This window comes from Pseudopipra pipra, chromosome 2 (genome assembly GCF_036250125.1).
Source record: "Pseudopipra pipra isolate bDixPip1 chromosome 2, bDixPip1.hap1, whole genome shotgun sequence".
NCBI classification, from domain to species: domain Eukaryota; kingdom Metazoa; phylum Chordata; class Aves; order Passeriformes; family Pipridae; genus Pseudopipra; species Pseudopipra pipra.
The window spans coordinates 65478998-65497537 of NC_087550.1; the positions used below are offsets into that span (position 1 = coordinate 65478998).

The 18540-nt window shown below is 35.2% G+C and overlaps 1 protein-coding gene across 16 annotated transcripts in view; it reads left to right on the forward strand.

Annotated features, from left to right (window-relative positions):
* Positions 1-12119, forward strand: part of POSTN (periostin) — a 32731-nt gene extending 20612 nt beyond the window's left edge. The window contains exons 17-24 of one of the 16 annotated variants that reach the window (XM_064645817.1): positions 649-696; positions 3851-3946; positions 4579-4668; positions 5605-5682; positions 6101-6181; positions 8255-8341; positions 10330-10371; positions 10900-12119. In XM_064645817.1, coding sequence (XP_064501887.1) covers positions 649-696; positions 3851-3946; positions 4579-4668; positions 5605-5682; positions 6101-6181; positions 8255-8341; positions 10330-10371; positions 10900-10937 — 560 coding nt within the window. In that variant the 3' untranslated portion in view covers positions 10938-12119. The remainder of the gene's footprint in view (positions 1-648; positions 697-3850; positions 3947-4578; positions 4669-5604; positions 5683-6100; positions 6182-8254; positions 8342-10329; positions 10372-10899) is intronic. The other 15 variants (XM_064645820.1, XM_064645821.1, XM_064645818.1 and 12 more) reach the window with 15 other exon arrangements.
* Positions 12120-18540: the final 6421 nt, after the last annotated feature.

Below are 18540 nucleotides of genomic sequence, written 5' to 3' on the forward strand. Positions count from 1 at the left end.
CCTGCAACATGAAGTGAGGGAGGTCAATGGTGGACATCAAGAAAGCTGTAGCTGTTGATTTACTTGAGTGCGGGAATAGGAAGACTGGGACCTCTACCAGTGAGGACTTCTCTACCAGTGAATGGATATGAGTCAAATAACTATAAGGGATATTCAGTGAATACTTGAGTCTGTCCTAGGTGTAGAGGGACAACTTGATCTCCTAAGAGCACCACAGGCATATTCTCTATGACATTCTATCTATAATTCTGAATGCCAGAAGGTTTCCTCTGTTTACCAGATCAGCTCCCTAATGAAAAGAAGAGGGCAATGCTCAGATTTAAGATACATCAGGGATTTGTGCAAATCTTTGTGCAGGTAATTGTACAAGCCATTATTATTATGTACCATACATTAACATAGGTCTCGTGACCAGTGGGTTTCATAAGGCACAAAGGCAAATGGCATGCCGATAGATTCTGTCTGCAGGTGACTTCCATGCATCATTGTTTCATAATTATAACCGAGATCCTTTTGAGTTACTTTTCCACTCATTAATAATTATGATTTTATCCACATCCTTGTGAGCAGACCAAATCCAACTGATCATTGTCATAAAGAAATTGTAAGAATGGAATGTACTGTATATTCCATTTTCTATATTTTCAGAAATTAACATAATTGAAAGCAACGTCCAGCCTATCATCACAAAGGAAGGTAAATGAGGCCCTTGGTATATATATTTCTGCATATGTTCATATACATATTCAGAATATATATTGTATATATTTCTTTAACGGGATGCATTTTGTACATATCAAGCCCAGGATGTTAAGCACTTTGCTGGAAAAGCAAAGATACAAATATTGCAATTAGAACTGACTGAAATATTTTGTATAAAATGATTACCCACAGTTGTTCTCTCCAAATGGATTTTCTCCTTTTTCTGCAGGCATTTAAAAGTACTTTTAAATAATTTTTCTAAAACATTTCTTTTACTACTGGTGGGGTTTTTTTTCAAAAAAGACCCCTTTTTTCCATTAAAATAGTTATTTTTAAAAATTAAGTACATGTTTCTTATGCTTTGAAGAAAAAAAAGACATTCATTTTTCTACACTTTTCAATCAGTTCTAACTACCAATATCTGTCAGATGCCTGGAAATTATATTTAGCCAAACTTTAATTTCTGAAGACAAAAGCATGACCATTTAGTGGTGGGACTGAAAAGAACAAAATGTGGGACTGGGACTGCTAAAATCACTTGTGATTTATAACTCAGCTAAAGATAATGAGATCCAGTTTCCCAATGAAATAAAAATACTCAAAGGGAATTTGTTTGAGCTTAACTGAGAAAGGCAGTTAAAAATGTCATGCAAAGAATTTTATCCAGACTGCTTAATCTGTGTTTCTGGGAGGATTTCATGTCCTTACATTTTCAGCAGCTTGTCTGCTTCATCCCATTTAGGATTAGAGTCCATCTACCATGTATGCTGATCTTTGTTGCCTAGTCTCCATCATTAAATCAGATCCACAATGGATAGATTAATTTCACATGATAATTCTTCCAAGGCATTTTAGAAATCTTCCTATGATGAGGGTGAATCAGTCTCAGAAAGTACAGTACTCTCTGTTAAATCCAGAGACAGAGTATATAGTTTAGTAGATTTACATTATGTTTAGAAGTTGAAAGTTAACTGAAACTAAATTGTCTTTTAAAGAAAAAATGAAATGTCTGAGCACTTCTACAGTCAATTGTAGACCTAAATTTTCTTCACCTAAGAGAAAAAATAACGTTAGAAGTTCGTGAGTATTGAAGGGCTACTCCTTTTCATTGCCAGTACAGTGTTTCTGCTTTGGGACACACTCTGTGTGAGTGATCTCTCTGTCCAGTGATGAATCAGATAGAGACCCAATAAAGCCAGTTGTGGCTCTTCTGAGCTTGCTAGTAGTAATGGTAGTTAGCAGCAACTCACATTAGAACCACGTAAACCCTCAACTCTCTGTAGGTAAAAACTGGCAAAGTGCATGTTGATTTTTGCCAGGAAGTTCTATGGAAAGGAGATTTCCATAAAAAAATGACATCTCTCCCTACCAAGTTTAGAGGGTTATGTCTCCTTTTTCCTGTCAGTGTTTTTTATTTGTGTTGTCCGTACATAGGCATGTATGGGATGCAAAAGATTAAAGAGATGTAAAGAGTTAAATCTGATTGAAACTAATTGATTGAATTCAAAGGATTGTTCCTAGATTAGACAACATAGAAAACTATAGCTTCACCTTTTGATTTGCATATATCTACTGTATCAATCACATGAGAATGTACAGTAATTTAGAAATGTAAAAATAAAAAAGTATTTATAAACATTAATAATATACCTTTGACATGATTTAATTTATATTCATCACTTGTATCAATGTATATTGGTATTTATTGGAGTCTCAACATGCAAAAAATGCCTCTGAGTTTAAAACAGAAGCATGAGACTGAATCTTTAAGAATGTTTCTTTAAAATATTTCTGAATGTTTTTTATCCAGATGTGTTAGAAAATAAAAGAAGCAATGGCTCATTCAGCTATTTAGAAACCAGAGTAGGTGAATAGAGCTCTATAAAACCTGAGAATCTTTATGATTCCATCATATCTTCTCATCTGCAGTAAATAAATTAATTATTTTTCTCTAAATCCTAATTTATCCAAACATCTGCTGTTGCTGCAAAAGCAATAAAAAGTATACTTTGATTGTTACTATTGAAGGATACTAGTTAGCCTGAATTGACTGTTTTCAACAATTAAGATCTGGTATACATATGTAAAAGCTGTTGTTAAATCCCGATCATTAATTATTTAAAAAAAAAAATCAATACAGTGTCAACTTGTACAAAAATTCATATAAAGATATCCAAGGGATTTTTAAGGCACGTAACAGAGGTGGACCATGCTAAGTTTCTAACTGAATAGGGAGTAAAGGAAGTTTATGTTACAGCAGCTTCTTAAGTGGAAGGAGTTTCCGTAATACTCACTACAGAAGAACAATATTATTGCTGTTAATTGACTGCATCTATGGTATGTTCCTAATTTATTTAGTATCTTCTGCTTCAGCCCATCAGACAGAGATACATTTGGATCAGTGTGATCTATAGCAACTGCACAAAATTAAGAAGTTTGTCTTGGCAGTTGAAATCAAGATGACCTCACCCATGCTAATGATAGCCATTAATGCTGATAAATATCCTTACAGATGTTCCAGTTGATCTCAGAAGTTTGTTTTCTGGTTTTGTGGTTTTGTTTTTTTTTTTAGTTAATTGACCACTGTCCAAGTCTTGGTAGCTTAAAAACAAAGAAAAAAAAAGACACATAAAAATTCTCAAAGCAAAAAAATAAAAGAAGCTCCAATGAATACTGATTAAAAGACCTAGTTTCCTCTTAGATATTTATACCATTAGTAGAAATAACTTCACAAACATTTTCAATGTACAGTTTGGATGCTGATCACTAGTGCAGCAATCACTTTAAGATTTCAGCAAAGCTGCAAAGCATCCTTCTTACCAATGTATATAGGAAATGCTTTCTGCTGCTGAGGATCTGGTTTGTTGTCTGAGACTTGTCAACAAATGTTAAAAATATCAGATACACAAAATAATAAAAAAAATGTAAATTGTAAGTGTGCAATAGAATCTAAATTTAAGATCACATGTGAGGAAGCACAAGATTGTACAGTATTGCTGCAAAAGACTTCTCAGATTTAAACCCTCTATTGCAATAATTTGGTTTATTTAGGGTAGGAGGAGAAAATGCAAGCTTCATCTCAGTCCCATGAGATACTATAAATATTTTATGACTATTTGTAACATGTTGTTTTCTTTCTGTGTCACAGACCCATCTATCACACAGATAACTAAATTAATTGAAGGGGAACCTGAGTTCAAAATAGTCAGGGAAGGGGAGACAATAACTAAAGTGATTCATGGAGGTTGGTATGCTTTCAGCAACTCAGTTTGTATTAGTTAAAATTTGAAACATTCACTATTTCCCATCAATTTCTACTTTATCTAGGTGACAGATGTGACATGTTAGACAGATGTTCTGTTTCTAATAAGACCTTTGTGAAGTGCTGTAATTTTATTGCATCATTTAATTCTTACTTCTCATGCTTTTAAAAAAATTGGGCTTTTTTTGCCTAACTGTGTTCCATAGCTATAGTCAAGGCAGTGTTAGAAATACTCTGCATGCTGACATAATATCTGTCTCAATTAAGGATTATTTGCTGGTTATTGTCCTGCAATCAAAAATGTAGTATGTGATTCTGTGATAGAAAGACAATTTTATCAGATAGAGGTTCTATCAGATAGAGAGGTAAACTTTGCTTTCTGCTTTGCTAGGCGCATTGAGACGTTCACATCTAGAATGGTTTTAAAGGAAAAAAATCATGTGGCCCTCCTAAGTTTTGAGAAAAATTAGTTTCTGGTCTCCTCTGAACATTTGTATTTTTCATAAAATATGCTATGATATTTTCTTGTGTGCTTCGATCATTTTCCACATGTCAAAAAGAGCCCTTGAAAGTTCATCGCTTGATTAATGTCTTCAATTTAAAAATCCTTGTAGAACCAATTATTAAAACATACACCAAAATCATAGATGGACGACCTGTAGAAGTGACAGAGAAAAAAGTAACAGAAGAAAGAATTATTCAAGGTAAATTATGCTGACCTATTAATTCTTAACAAAGTTCAACACTACATACATAAGTAAAACATCTTAAGTTCTCTCCTAATGCTTAAACTGCATTTCCTGGACAGATGTATTTTCCCCAAAGACAACAATATTTTAACAGTATGCAAAACTATGAAAGCTTTTCTTTATTTAATTTTTATTTCCATATATTTGCTCAGTGTCTGCTCTTACAAGCTTCTCACTACCATTTCAGAATGAGATGGCTTTTATTGCACGGCTTGCTTTAGAAGGAAGTCTTTTATTTTTTTGTGAACTTTTGGGTTCTATATCTCCAGGTAGATTTTGTTTGGCCAAAGGTAGATGTTCAGTGGGTAGATACCCACTTTTGAATGTCGTCCTAGTCTCTTTTGACAGTCATTTTAGAAAAGTATATTCTCTGTTTCTTTGTAAGGTGGGGACTTGATGTCACGTCAACAAGTTAAACATTTTTATTCAGCTAATGTAAGATAAAATTAATGTGCATCTGCATCCCTTGGTTTTCTCAGAGAGTAACTCTCAAAGTCCATAACCAATTTCAATTCTATTTTACCTACTACAGAGATATTTCTTTAAGAATATTAGAAATTGATAGATGGAGTGAGGCATATTTAAGCATAGAACAAGATATATATAATTCTCTGTTGACACTCTTTGATTCCCCTGGTTAAATATCAGTTTGAACACTGTAACTAAAATTCTGTCTGCCAGAGCACTTGTAAGGAAAAGACACTGTTATAGCAACATATTGACCTAGCTGAAAGTCTTAGTTTAGAACATGATGAAAGATAAAGTTTTCATATAAGCAGACTACAGCATTTTAACCATGGAACCACCATATGTATTAATTAGGAAATAATAACTTTAAGGACAATCCTGTTATATAATATTAAAGCCACTATCTTACAAATCTTTTTCCAGGTCCTGAAATAAAATATACCAGAATTACTGCAGGTGGTTCAGACAATGAAGAGAAGTTAAAGAAATTCCTTGAAGAAGGTTAGTATTCTTGTTTTCTTTCCTTTTTTAAATATGTATATATTTATTATCTATATTAAGTAATTACTGAATGGATATTCCATGTTTTAAGAAATGATGCTCATATACTGCAAAATCTTACCCAGAGATTAACCTCACAATCTCAGAAATGTCCAAATATAACATTCTGGTTTGAGTCCCTGATCTTCACATTTCAGTCAGCTCCAGAACTGAGGCTTCCAGAGTCTTATATATGGCATGCTATGTTTATCATAAAATATGATGTTTTCAGTGTTTATGTGGAATTTGATGTCATAACAGATGAATTTTGTAATTCAGCACAATGCTATGATAGGATTAATTCAGTAATATACTCTTGGTAGAATTGTCAAATGTTTTCTGTAAATCAATTTTTTTGCCATAACCTGTATCCTATCAGAGGTTACCAAGGTGACCAAATTTATTGAAGGTGATGGTCATTTACTGGAAGATGAAGAAATCAAAAGACTTCTGCAGGGAGGTAATTTAGTGTATTATAACTAACCTTTTTGCAACAGGTAATGATAACTGAAACCCCTCTTGGATATGTTGATCTCAACATTTTAAAGACTGACCTAGTCAAGGTGTAATTTTAATAAGAGAAAAAATAGAATATTGTATATTAAGTACCAAATATCTCTGAAATGGAAATAAGTACCAAATTTCAATTAATTTTATTTTAATGGTATTGGTCATGGAAAAAAATTATCTGGGTTTTTCCAGTCTTTAAAAAGTTACCTAATTAAAACTCAGGGGAGCAATGAAGATTTATTCCACTTTTTTTTTTTTTTTCAGCAAATTTTAATCTGTGGAAAATATTTCTGAACTGGAAAGCATTGTAACAGGCCAAATTAATTTTGCTCATCAGTTCTTTAAAAATGAATGTTCATTGCCCTCAAGTTAATAATTAAAGGCATGCTTAGCATCCTTCTTTCAATGCTTACAGGTGATGGATATCCAGACATTAATTCTCTTCAAATATAGCATTCCAGGGAATGGTTTTCTTTCTTTCTTGCTCTCTTAATTCTAACAATTCTGGCAATATATAACCAGTAGTTGTAGAAAACTGGTAAAAGAACTTCTGCTTATGAAATTAATCTTTATCTATGAATTTGGAATGTTCTCTGCCTAATGTAGATTAGAAAAACTATCTATAATAGCAATGGAAAATAAAAAAAAAGAATTCAAGTGATGTGGGTTTTTTGTAAATGTTGGTATAAACCTGAGTCAGAAGCTCAAAAATGGATGTTTTTCTTGACATAAATTAACTGAATCCACTTCATTTTATGTTCACTTTTTATTAAGTTACCAAGTTGTATATCAGTAAAGTAGCTTACAGCCAGCTCTATGTTCACTGAACAAAATCTTGTAGTCCTTCAAAAGCACCATGCTGTGGATATGACTTAAACTTCAGTTAAATAAAAAATTTCATGATGAAAAACTGAACAGCTTTCCACCAAACAAAAACATGTTAATTGGTAACACAGTTAGCCTTAGAAAAAAAGCCAAGATATGTCTATGAATCCTGTTGACTATAATTCCTTGTTCTGTTTTAAACACCTAAATCTTAGTTTTATAGAACTAAGCCAGAATTTGCCTATAATCACTGGAGAGAAATAAAAGCTTCCAATAGGTTTTTCATCTTATCCTATTTTAAGTGTCCCAGCTATGTGAAAAGATTTTCTTTCTGGTGATGCCTATTTTGGGATTGAATTCTTAAAATAAAAGTTGGAAATGAAAAATTACAGCAAGAAAATTCCTCCATATACTGCACTACCTTCTATTGGTGTAAACCAGGCCACAATGAAGCAGGATCAAACTTTATCTGTAGAACTGTTCAAAATTAACAGGTCTGATGACAGAATCTAACAATTATAACTGTAATTGCAATCATACAATTAAATAGACATAATCTGTAGAGATACATCTTTCTGTGACCCTATAGTGTATGGAAAAGAGATAAATAGTTTCTCTCTAGGAAATTAGGAAAAGACAATATTGTTTCTTGAATTCTTGCTATTTTTCCTTGCTATTATATGTTAGTTTGCATAAGCATCCTGCTTTACAGAATGAACCAAATGGGCAAATTTGTCTCTTGCTTTAATTTGATTTTTCTCTATGTCTTCCATGATTTATCCAGTCAGCTACCCTTGGCTGCCATGATAATACCTTACCATATGTTTAGCCAATAAAAGCCCTCTTGTCTAGATAAAATTACTTATGTTTTACTGAAAATATCTTAATTATTTAAATTTGAGTACAGTCACAAACAAATGTATTATTACTGTCTAAATAAAAGAATGATTTCATATGGGCTTTAATTCTGCTCATAAAATATCCAGCACTGCTTATCATAGTCAGCAGTCTTTGGTGAAACAACACAACAAGACTGCAAGGAATGACTCAGCCCCAGACTAACATGCCTTATGGCATTAATGGCATGGTAGCCTGCAACACCTACACCCTAAAATGAGATTGTTTCCACTGAAGGTACCTTGCACCTGGAAAAATGCTCTGCCAGATTTAACTCATTTGTTTTTGATGCTTACTGTAGCTGGAACTGAGTACACCAAGGTTACTAAAGTAATTGAGGGAGAGCCACAGATTATCGAGAGAGAAATCAAGAAAGTTCATCTGGAAGGTTAGTTTGTCTAAAAATCCCATATCACTAAGACCTGCTTTGTCTAAAGTGATCATTCCAGGTGAGGTTTTACAGTATCCATTCACAAAAATTACTAGGTCTGAAGCCAGTATTCTAGCAAGAAGAGTTTTATAATTGTTTTGGAAAAGAATTCTTTTGCTGGCATTGCAGTGAAAAATGTTGAGGCTTATCTTGTGGCTAAAAGTAACTAGAAGATTTGGCGAGCATAGTAGACAAGAGGAAATGTCTAACCACAATGCTTAGGTAAAATATTTGAAAGAACATGCACCATAAGAATTGACTTTTCTTTGAGCAGCACACACAGAAGAAGACCACGTGAGTTGCTTTTAACTTAGTTATTTCTTCTCAGTGTTAATGTGATCTGTTGCTGTGAGGATTTCTCACTGTTGTGAAGGGGTGGGTAGGGTGGAGGGAATATAACCTCTGGGCTGAGCAAATGTGTCACAGGGTCTCAGAATTTCTCTACTGTAATCCTGTTTTCAAGTGAGGGGAGGTCTTGGATTTGATGAGCATGAATGGTGACAAGGTCCAAAAGGAGCCATATGCAGTTCAGCCTGGCTTTATACCAGGAATTGGTTCTTCAAGTTTAACAATCATAGTTTAAAGATCTTTATTCAAAGTTAAGAAGTAACTTCTTTAGGGTTTCTTTTGTATTTGTATGTATGTCCTTTTCTAATTCTAATTTTAATAATGCAGAATAAGTTATTCTGTCAGTCTTTGAACTAAATTCATAAGAAAAAATATTGTGCCTTTTGGAGAATGAAATTAAATAAATGTTTCTACTTTTTTAATTTTGAAGTCTGTGCCAAATACTGAAGGTATACCGTAGTGTCTTATAGCTTCGGTGTCGAGTAGTACAAGGCATGCTGGAAAGTCTATTATTGCCTGAAAATGAAAGACAGGTGTGATATTCAAATATGGGGCTTATCTGACAGCATAATTGTGTGGAGAGCACATAACTATGGAAAGCATATTATGGATGAACCATATTCTGTCCTTGCCAGGGCAGTGCAGTGCTTGATGCCCAGTGTTTATCCTCAGCAGTAATGAGGTCAACCCTGTATCTGAGGGCTATGAATTTATGCATAGTATGAAAAGACAACTCAGGATGAAAAGACCACTGACTGCAGCCTGTTAAGTGCGATACTTCATGGCTGTAAATGAGGAAAAATACCTCAGTAACATTTTTGTGACAGTAATAGAAGAATTATCTCTTGCATTTATCAAATGTTTTTCCTCCCAGTGAGGAGACATCTGGTTTAAAAAAATGTTTAAAGGTTTGATGAGAAAGAGAAAAAAGTTTCCATAGTTTCACTGAGTCAGTATTTTGGAAAATGGATGTACCTGCTAATAAGGGTGGTACCTATTCAATAGTCCTTGCTCTGCTCTACCCTTTAAAACAGAAGTCTGAGAAATTTAACTGATCTCTAAATGCGGAACCATACTGTGGACTCACAATGAAGTTACAAATCAAGCCCCAAACACAGCTGGAAATGTAGCCAATGTCTTGTGATGGTTGACTTTCAAGCAAATGACTCATAAATAATTCCTTAAATAAGGTCTGTACAGCAGACCTGGACATCTGCTGCCAAAGTCTGGAACTGAGTCCTGGGTTGTGCACTAACCTGAGCTTGTACCTCACTGACAGTGTCAGATGATGTTTGCTGAATGAAGAGCATGGGCAAAACATCCTGACAACCGCCTACATCATGTGACCATCTGCAGATCAGTGTGGATGTTGCTAAGATGTAATGTATGACTGCACATGACAAAAATGTTTGAATTGTATTATAAGCATTCATGTTTCAGGTGATCAAGTCAACATGCTATGGGACAAAATTTTTAATTTACTGAAAACCTTAAACAACGAACTTTGAAAGGCAGTGATGGGTTTCCAACATTTATAATGAGTTTTAATTCACAGGCTCAAACAAATAACTTCTGACTGCAATATTTCTGTTTTCTAGAAGCACCTGTACGGAGACCACAACCAAGCAGGAGGACACAAGGTAAAAGCAAAACATATATTTAAACATTATAGCGTGTATATTATTTTCAGGTTTTTTTAAAAATCAGGAGGAAAAAAATTGCTCTAAAGAATATAGAGTTCAAAAGGAAAGAGTTACATTTGCGCTTTTTTTAAAAAATAGGAATACTTGGTATTTTTAACTATTTGGTTTCTAGAATTTTTTTCTTATGTCTGAAAACAACTTAGATTATGTGCTTTAGTCAAACTGTGTTTCAGATGAGAATAAAGCCATCAAAGTGAGATCTGACTCTGGAGTCTTACCACTCTGAAAATGGCACTCTGGAATTCCCCACCATGGGATCTATAACTCACAGATTCTATGTTATTTTGATTAATGAAGAAACTAAGAGATCATTTTAATTTCCTATCCAGAACAAGCATGAAATGTTCAGCATAAGGTTTCATCTTTCCTCTTCCTGTCTATTTCCCAAGTAAATACAGTATATAGTTTAACCATATTATATATAATTATAGGGAATAACTAAGGCTCTGTTTCCATTTTTGGCAGGGGGAGCAAGAAGGAGGACAAGACTAGCTCATTCCTAAAAGCTTTCCAAGAGAGAATCCACAGAATTACAAATTAACAACATGGTCTTTGTGAGGAAGAGGAACGCTTTTTTAAAAAATGAGATCATTAGAAAATGACATTGTTTTGATAACATAATGTAAACTGAACCATGAATCCACAAAAAGATGTGAAGATGCAGATACTCACTGCCAGCAAAGTGCTCACTGGGAGTAGTCCATTGGAGGTGCTTTAACTGCTCTTAATGGAAAGCACTTTGCAGGGTCAAATCCTGGAATGGCTGAAAGCCATCAACTTCTGTAGAACTAGGATTCCTTCTTATGCTGTCTAGTAAGTGTTTGAAGGATTGGATTACAAAAGAGCAGGGAACAATACAGAGTGTATTTTTTTATTATTATTATTTCCACTAAATAAGAAATATAAATGAAATTAGATAATTTCTAGGAAAAAAATCACCTCAGGTGACTTTTAGAGTAATCTAAGGAAATAGGAGATGTTAACATAGCACTTTTGGTTCAGTAGTATTTTATGCTTTTTATAAGTCAAAATTCATCATGTGTTTAAAGTCATAATGACACCAGTAACATTACCTTTTCTAAGCAAACAAATATGCCTTATATTAAATGTATCGTTTATTTTGTCCTACATTGCCTTGTAGTAACAAGGATAATGGGAGCTCTTAAAAAAAGGAGAAAAAGCAAACACTATGAACTTCTTGCTATGTATTTGAGACCATGTTGACTTCTTGATTTATAAGAAAAATCATTTCCATTAAAGGAATCCTATACCAATACATATACCGAGATTCTTAAGTGTTTTTCCACTTTTCCCTAAATGTGTCTTTTGATTATTAAAGCAGATTATAAAAGGGATAAATAAAATGCATGCAAACGCTTCACTCAGTATGGAAAAAAGTCTTACAAAAATGAGGCTAGGTCTGAAAGCTTTTGTATCAAAACATGTTTTGCTAATGTCTGGTGCTAATGTGGAATTTTTTGTAAATTATGTCAATATTATAATTCTAGTTTTGTACTCATAAGATTTGTTTGCCTTTATTAATAAAAGACAAAAAACAATTATTCGTGGAGTAGAAAAAACATTTAAAGTTCCTTAATTTTGCAGACCAAAATTTCAAAGGTGTTACATATTGTGCTTTTCTACTTCTGTTTTGAAACAAAACCTTAATAAAGAATTTGCCTGAACTCTGCTTGCTTTCATTTGTAAATATTTTTAAACAGTAAAGCAAATTCTAAATATTCTTTAGATTTTTATTGTAATTTATAGTTCGAAAACATGCTTTCACAGAAGCAAACTGATGCTTTGCTTTCTCACTTAAGTGCTGATGCACTTAAACTGCATCACTCCCCTTAAAAAATTAAAAACCTTCCCTAATTCCATAATGACATAGCACAAGCACAGCTCCCAGAATGGCACAGCTATCTGAGCACTGGACTGATAAGTTGTGTAGCCTTACTGGGCTGTCAGACTGTCACTAAGGTGCTCTCAGTATCTACCATCCTAGTGCTTTAGTGGAAGAAAAGCTTTTATCCCTGGCTAGGGCTAGATAGCTTTTGCATGAGAATGAGAACTTTTAGGTCTATCTAGAAGGCGAACTGAAGTTGTCACTGAGGCCTTCATTTGTCATTAAATAATTGGCTTTAAATTTCTTTCTTCACTGCTGTGCCACCATGACCTATCAGTCAAGTAAAACTTGAAAGGACAACAATTTTGTTAGGAAACGAATGTGGTTGTGTTCTCTCCTCAAAAAAGAGTAGGAGATGAGGAAAAAAATGGAATGGTAATAACTTCACCTTTAAATATCACCATACAATAAATTCTTCATCTGTGTTCTTCATTATCAAGGCCTTTATTGTCTGTAATTTTCAGACTCATAACAGCAGTGCTCTCATCTCTGTTCATTTAACCTGTGCCATATAAGTAATGACACAACAGGAAAGGAGGAACAAAGGGTATTGATACACATGAGAGAAAGTGAATCATAATGTTCCAGGAAATTACAAATAAATCCATACCCCAAAGCTATAGGGTTCATCCACACACTGCTGGAACAGAAAATCTTCCAATAGGACAGTCAACAAATGGATACTATCATGGTAACAACCCTTGGTTGATGGACAAGGACCTTGAAATTGTCACAGCAATGAACTCTTTTTCAGTGTCACTGAAATAATTCAATCACAAAACTAAGGAAACACTAGGAAAAAAAAATTAAAGTCAAAAAATTAAGCAAAAAAAAATATTTCCGGGGTTGTGATTAATGAGTGAAGGTTTCCACAAAGAGTTTTTCAGATAAAGCTGAGGTGCAGACCAATATGTATACAATAAATCACAGAATCATAGAATGATTTGGGTTGGAATGGACCTTAAAGATCATCTCGTTCCCATCCTCTGCCATGGGCAGGGACATCTTCAACCTTTATTATCTAGTATAAATGGTGTGTACAACACCAGTCTTGTGTCCAGCCAACTTTCTTCTGCTTCTATTCCTCTCCTTAATTTCCTGTTTTCAGTGTTTCACCCATATGGAACCTGAAATAACCTTTCTGCCGTAAAAAAGATAGAGACTGGGTAAAAACTTGTATGTGCTTCCCTCCCACAGCTGTAGGTGTTCATCTCCTTAGCCAAGTGGAGGAGCTGAGCAGAATTGCTGCTTCAGGAGAGACAAGGTGCATCACCATTTCTTCAGAAAAAAGCAATAATATATTTTAAAAATAAAATTCATCATCTGTGTCGACTACATTCTGCTCTGGAGTACAAGGATTGTAACTTAGACTGTCCGAACATTCATTGCATAAGAAGGGGTGCTAGGGTGCAAGCTCAGGCAGGGTCTACTCCTACACTGTAGTAGGTCTCTGTTGGATGAATAATGTTCAGTGAGTTTTAAGTTTTCAAATCACATTTCTTGCATGCAAGATTCTTATTTCTTTTGCAGAAATAGCTATTAAAAATTACTCAGTAAAATAAAATCAATAGTTTGATTCCTTCATAAAGACAATGATGTGAAATCTGAAACAGTCAGGAAGGATTTGTTCTACCATTTCCATTTTGACAAATGAAAACATGCTATGCAAGTGACCATCTTCAATCTAAAGCTAGTATGTCCTTTCATGTTGTTCATCTCTCAAATATCTAGAATAGCAATACTGAACGAATGAATTCCACTTTTTGTCCACAAAGTATTCTAGTAAGATAATTGGTGGAGGCAGCAGTCCTGAGAGATAAATGTGTATCGTGATTAATTCTTTTACTTTCTGAAGCTCAGGACTGCTTAACACCAATCCCAGGTGGAGGGTCTGAGTAGGGATACCAAAGCATAAGCACAGTTCAAATGAAAGAGTACGTGATTTTTGAGTGCTGAGCTGCAGAATTCCCAGTGATAGCGTGAAATGCTTTACTGAACCGTGTGGGATGTAGAAAGACTTTTAGACATTCACGGTGGCACAGGACTTCATGTTCAATAATTCAGTGAAGCTTTGCCTCCACTTCACTTTTTCATAAACCCCAAGTGTGAAAATATCAAAGGTTCCCTTTCGTCCTTTGTGTCCCCTTTCTCCAAATGTATGTTTTTATAGAATTTCAAGGAAACGGAAGCTTGTCATATTTGCCAAGGGTTCTTTGTCAGTATAGCAATAATCTATTTTTAATGTACATTAAAAAAAATTCACTTCAGTATATTTTTATTTTTTTACCAACACTAATTAAAACATTCATGGATTTTATGTTTAACAGCTGTCACAAAGGAGGAAAATTAGCTACAGATTCTATGTGGGGAGGAGAATAATTTTGCATGGTAAAAGTAATTAGGGTCAGGATGACACTATATCATTAGGAGCCTAGCATGTGTTTGACTGAGAGGTAGAAGTAATTTCTGTTCAGGAGAGCTTTTCAGTCTCCTTTACAACCATGCTAATTTATTCCTAATGTCGTACAAGATTTAAATGCTTCTTTTCTTGCTGTTTTAACTAGTATCCTTTAAACACCATGGAGGTTAAATTTTCTTTTATGCATTTCTTCCTTGTTAAACAAAAGTAACCTCTATAATAGACTGTGCAACTCAGAGGAATGGCATCTGCACTTACACTTTGAATCATAAAGATTGCCCATCCTCGCATGCTGGGTTGTATTCTTGCTTCACTTTCTGATGTGATGCATCTCTGTCCTGCTCAGGTGTCTTGATTTTTGATTTTTTTTTTTCATATCTATACTGCTAAATAAAAACAGAACTAGAGATTTTTCTTGTGTATTTAGATCCAGTGTCACATGCAGTCTGCATCCACACTACACAGCACTTTGTCCTCGGCTTCTTTCACCACTCGCATTTTATTTTCTTGGCCATGTTTCTTTAGATGCAGCCCAGGATATGGTTGGCTTTCTGGACTGGAAGTGCACATTTCCAAGTCATGTCACACTTCTCATCCACCAAAGCCCCAAGTCCTTCTCTGCAGGGTTGCTCTCAATGAGTTTATCTCCCAGTCAGTATCAGTGATGGCCCAACCCAGGTGCACCCCTTTGCATTTGGATTTGTTGAATCTCATGAGGTTTTCTTGGCCCCACTTAAGTTTGTTCAAGTCCCCCTGGATGGCATCCCACCCTTCTGTTGTGTCAGCTGTACTGCTCAGTTTTGTGTCATCTGCAAACTTCCTGAGGGATACACCTCTATGAAATGAAAGATGCTGCTGGTCATGGTGTGTTGGATGTTTAAGCTATGAGGAGCACTGTTTTCTGCAGGCCAGCTTTATATTCATTCATTTCGTTATAACTCCTCCTGATACTTTTTAGGGCTTTTAATCATGTCTCAGTTGGATCACAGGCATTTATCCCTCTAATTGCTAGTCCAATTGTATTTTATTTTTTTTCTCAATGAAATACTTAACAGTTTTTACAACAGCTGTATTTCCCACCAGTGGAACATGTGGCCTGAGTCAGGACCACATTGAAACCATGTGATATGATTGTGATGTTAGACAGTATTAAAACAGCATGTTTATTAATTGAGAGAATTACATCAATGTAAAAGTACTGGCAAGAGACAGGAAGGTTTTCAGGGGTATAAACAGGAGTAACTTGAGGCATGGTGGATTTTCTGTCCCTGGAGGTTTTTAAGATGAGACTGGATGTGGCACTTAGTGCCATGATCTAGTGACCATAGCGGTAGTGGATCAAGAGTTGGACTTGATGATCTCACAGGTCCTTTCCAACCTGGCTGATTCTACGATTCTATGATTTGCAGAAGTTTACCCCAGTCTCTTCAGGTTGTTGACTGTAGTGAAAATGACCTCTTAAGGTCGTGTCCCTGCAACCCCCCAGAATTCAGGTACCTGCCTGTCACTCTGTCACTTTATTACCACGGTCTATAGCAAATCCAGACCCCACAGTTCTCAATGGCAAGAAGAGATCCATCTGTCTGCAGACACCTAGATCTGTTTGTCTGGTGAACTTAGCAATACTTCTGTGAAAATCATGACTACAAAGTGACTGTGTGGCAGTGGAAAATACAGATAGAGTGGTGAGGGAGGCTGTGAGCCCCCTTGTTACATCTCTAGAAAAAAAAAGCAGATGTGATATAATTGGGAAAGTGTGTTCTTTCCAAAGAGGGCAGAAGGATAACTCATTTCTGGATCTCAATTGGTGAAAGACAGGAAACACAGTAAGCACAACTTTTTAAGAGGAATCCTGGCAAAAAACTTCTTTAAAATAAGAAATATATTGCTGATGGTTTGGGTTTTTTCTTTTGAATTTTCATATGAAACTGGATATGGATGAGGTTGTCTTTGGAAAGGTGTATCCCATAGTGCCAAGACCTCAGCAATATTGTGTGTGACCACTGTAAGGCACACACCTCCTTTACAACTCTGCAGGAGCCCCAGGAGCATTTCCAAGACAATGAATCTTCATGTGTGTAAAAATATGCCCTAAATCTATCAGGACAATACCTGAATATGTACTCTCTTCCTTCTCCAGTCCTCAGAAAGGACTCTAAAAACAGAAGCCAGAGAGATGTCATGCCACAATCCAAACAGAAGCAAGTCTGGAACAAAACAGCTGTATATCAAATTTATTATTTCTCCAGTTACAGATCAAGAGACATTGCAGATGGAAAAGTCTTATTAGATCATGTTATCAGTCTACTTGCCAAGGCCGAAAGGTTCCCCACTACTACAGTTCATAATGCTTTACCCAGATGAGCAGTACCTTCCCACAGTCATTCTCTCACACCCTCCTCAGACCCACTTTCCCATATTTCACTCCCGTTTCTGGCTTAACTACTGTCAAACTAGGCAGACATATTCCACCAAGTAGTCCTTCAGCAGAAATGGCAACTGTTTTAGCTATAACAGGTATAAACATCTCTGTTAATGTAACAGTAATTAAAGTGTTCATACTTTCCTGAAACATCTGTACATTTGAAAAATTATTTTAGTTTTGAACAAACTACTGTCTTGGATTTAGTTTGTGGATAGCCCCATAGGTTTACCACCTTCGATTCTTTTTTTTTTTTTTTTTTTTTTTTTGCATCATATGAAACCATATTAGTTCAGGATGTGTGGTTCGTGAAACCATAGAACTACAGGAGGTTTAAGATTAGAAGAAATCTCTGGAGGTCATCTGGTCCAAACCCCCTACTCCAGTAGGGTCAAATAGAGCTCTAAAAAAATACTTAAAGATTCCGTTGCATTTGTGAATAACTTCTTATGACCTAGAAAGGCTTTCATGTATTTTCTTCCTTATCCCAAAATCAAATTAGTTTTTCAATACTAATGCAATGAGAAACTATTTCGTGTAATCGTTGAACAGTCCTCATGAATCAAGGAAAATTGTGTCAGTAGAAGTGGATCAGCAGATGATTATAAAATTCAGCATTCTTTTCAGTCTCATCATTGAAAATCTTACTGGTCAGAAAGTCTTCATCCATTGGCAGCCATGATACCAGGGCTGTGCCCAAGAATCAGGTAGCAGGAAACTATTTCAAGTCATTTGGCTCTTGGCATCTAGACCCTGAGATTCAAAGTTCAGAAAGCCCTTAGGCTTCTGGTTTCACAGACAGAACTGCTTGTGAGTAGAAGCACAAATAACTGAATTAACAAGAGAAAATCAGTCTGTAGTAGCTGATCATAGAGAAAAAGAATAAAACAATATGTGCAAAGTATATGGATCTTCTGTTTGTTCACTGGAAATCTTTAAATTGTGTCTGCCTCATCTGTCTGTACAGACTTCTACACAGTCACCATGAATTTATCATGTGTGTAGTTCTGCACATTTTGTAGCTATGTACTCAACTGCAAATGTCAAAATTTGCGGCCCAGTTCTATAGTGTGATTCAAATGATCTTAGGACAGCAACCAGCCACTCTGAACAGATACACAGAAAAACCTCCTCTAAATTTTGTATAAGAAACCAGAGTCAGATGCTACCGGTGTACCTGTGGCTTTAGAAATGCTAAAGTACCTAACCATGTCATTAATCATGGACTGTCCTTCTTTTGTTCAGAGGATAGTTCAATGGTAAATTCTGTTTTAATCATTAAAATGCACTACAATGACACCTTCAGCACTAAGATCCTAGACCAAGTGCTAAACAGCTCTTTTGGATATTTTATTTTCT